Raw genomic sequence first — 1,326 nt, forward strand, 5'->3', positions numbered from 1 at the left:
GAGACTGTCACTCTCAGTTGTAACATTCAAGGGGGAGAAGAGATTGAGTATGCTTTTTATAACAGTGGGAAGTCGGTCTACACGAATACAGAGCCTGAGTACAGAATCAGTCCTGCAAAGAATGGTCTATATACCTGTGAAGGTCTTCAGAAAACAAATGGCTTAAAACACTCCCAGACAAGTAATGCTATACAATTGACCGTGTTAGGTAAGTCTCTTTTTATGGGGTTGCAAGAGAAAGACAGAAGGGATGAGATCAAATAGCAGACAGTGACATTAATGATGAAACAAAACTATAGTTTGATTTTGGGGTGAGGTACAATACCATAATAACAAAATGGTTAAACATTTTAAAGACTGAACATTTGATTTGTGTCATTTCCTTCATAACAGATAAACCCCAAGCTGTCCTGAGTGTCTCTCCTCAGTGGCTGAACCCTGGAGACTCAGTTACTCTGAGCTGTGGGGTTAAAGAGTCATCTACAGGCTGGAGGTTCTTCTGGTACCGAACTRTTCCCTACACAGCTGGGTTACTGTCCCTATCGGACACGTCCTACTCTGTAGAGCCTCTATCTGGCAGTGGGACTAGTGAAGACTCCTACACTCTGATCCCTGCTGGTCCTAGTCACACAGGAGGATATGTGTGTAGAGCTGGGAGAGGAGACCCAGTCTATGACACACTCTACAGTGAACCTCAGTTTCTCTGGTCAGGAGGTAACTAACTGCATTGAAACTGCATTTAATCACATTTAAGTCACCCTCATGTGTATATATAACCACTGTGTACGTTTGACTCTGTCACTCTTTATTTCAGATCCGCAACCATCAGTGTCTCTCACAATAAGACCTAACAGAACTCAACACTTTACATTAAAGTCTCTCTCACTAAGCTGTGAGGAGAAGAGGAACTATACTGGATGGAGACTGAAGAGATACAGAGAGAAAGCAGTGGAGTCAGAGTGTAGCTCTAACTGGGGATCAATAGCAGGGTCCACATGTACCATCAGGTACCCATACACAGGGGACAGTGGAGTGTACTGGTGTGAGTCTGGATCAGGAGAGTACAGTAATGCTGTCAACATCACAGTGGATGGTACGTCTGTTGTACAACAGTAACTAACGTTTTTTACATTACAATGTATGATAATGATGTTCAATTCTGTAACTGAATGGTTGCATCTCATAAAATACAAGCTCATGTTGGTGATTACTTCAGATTTACAGTATTATTTATATATTATGTTATACAGTTGGCCCTCTGATCCTGGAGAGCCCTCCCTATCCCATAACTGAGGGAGAATCTATGACTCTCAGCTGTACAAATAG

At 42.3% G+C, this 1,326-nt stretch overlaps 1 protein-coding gene across 1 annotated transcript in view; it reads left to right on the forward strand.

Annotated features, from left to right (window-relative positions):
- Nucleotides 1-1,326, forward strand: part of LOC111974422 (uncharacterized) — a 9,065-nt gene that overhangs the window by 1,090 nt on the left and 6,649 nt on the right. Inside the window, exons 2-5 of the mRNA XM_070447382.1 lie at nucleotides 4-208; nucleotides 394-714; nucleotides 815-1,093; nucleotides 1,251-1,318. Of these exons, the coding sequence (XP_070303483.1) occupies nucleotides 4-208; nucleotides 394-714; nucleotides 815-1,093; nucleotides 1,251-1,318 (873 nt within the window). The remainder of the gene's footprint in view (nucleotides 1-3; nucleotides 209-393; nucleotides 715-814; nucleotides 1,094-1,250; nucleotides 1,319-1,326) is intronic.

This window comes from Salvelinus sp. IW2-2015, linkage group LG15 (genome assembly GCF_002910315.2).
Source record: "Salvelinus sp. IW2-2015 linkage group LG15, ASM291031v2, whole genome shotgun sequence".
Taxonomy (NCBI): domain Eukaryota; kingdom Metazoa; phylum Chordata; class Actinopteri; order Salmoniformes; family Salmonidae; genus Salvelinus; species Salvelinus sp. IW2-2015.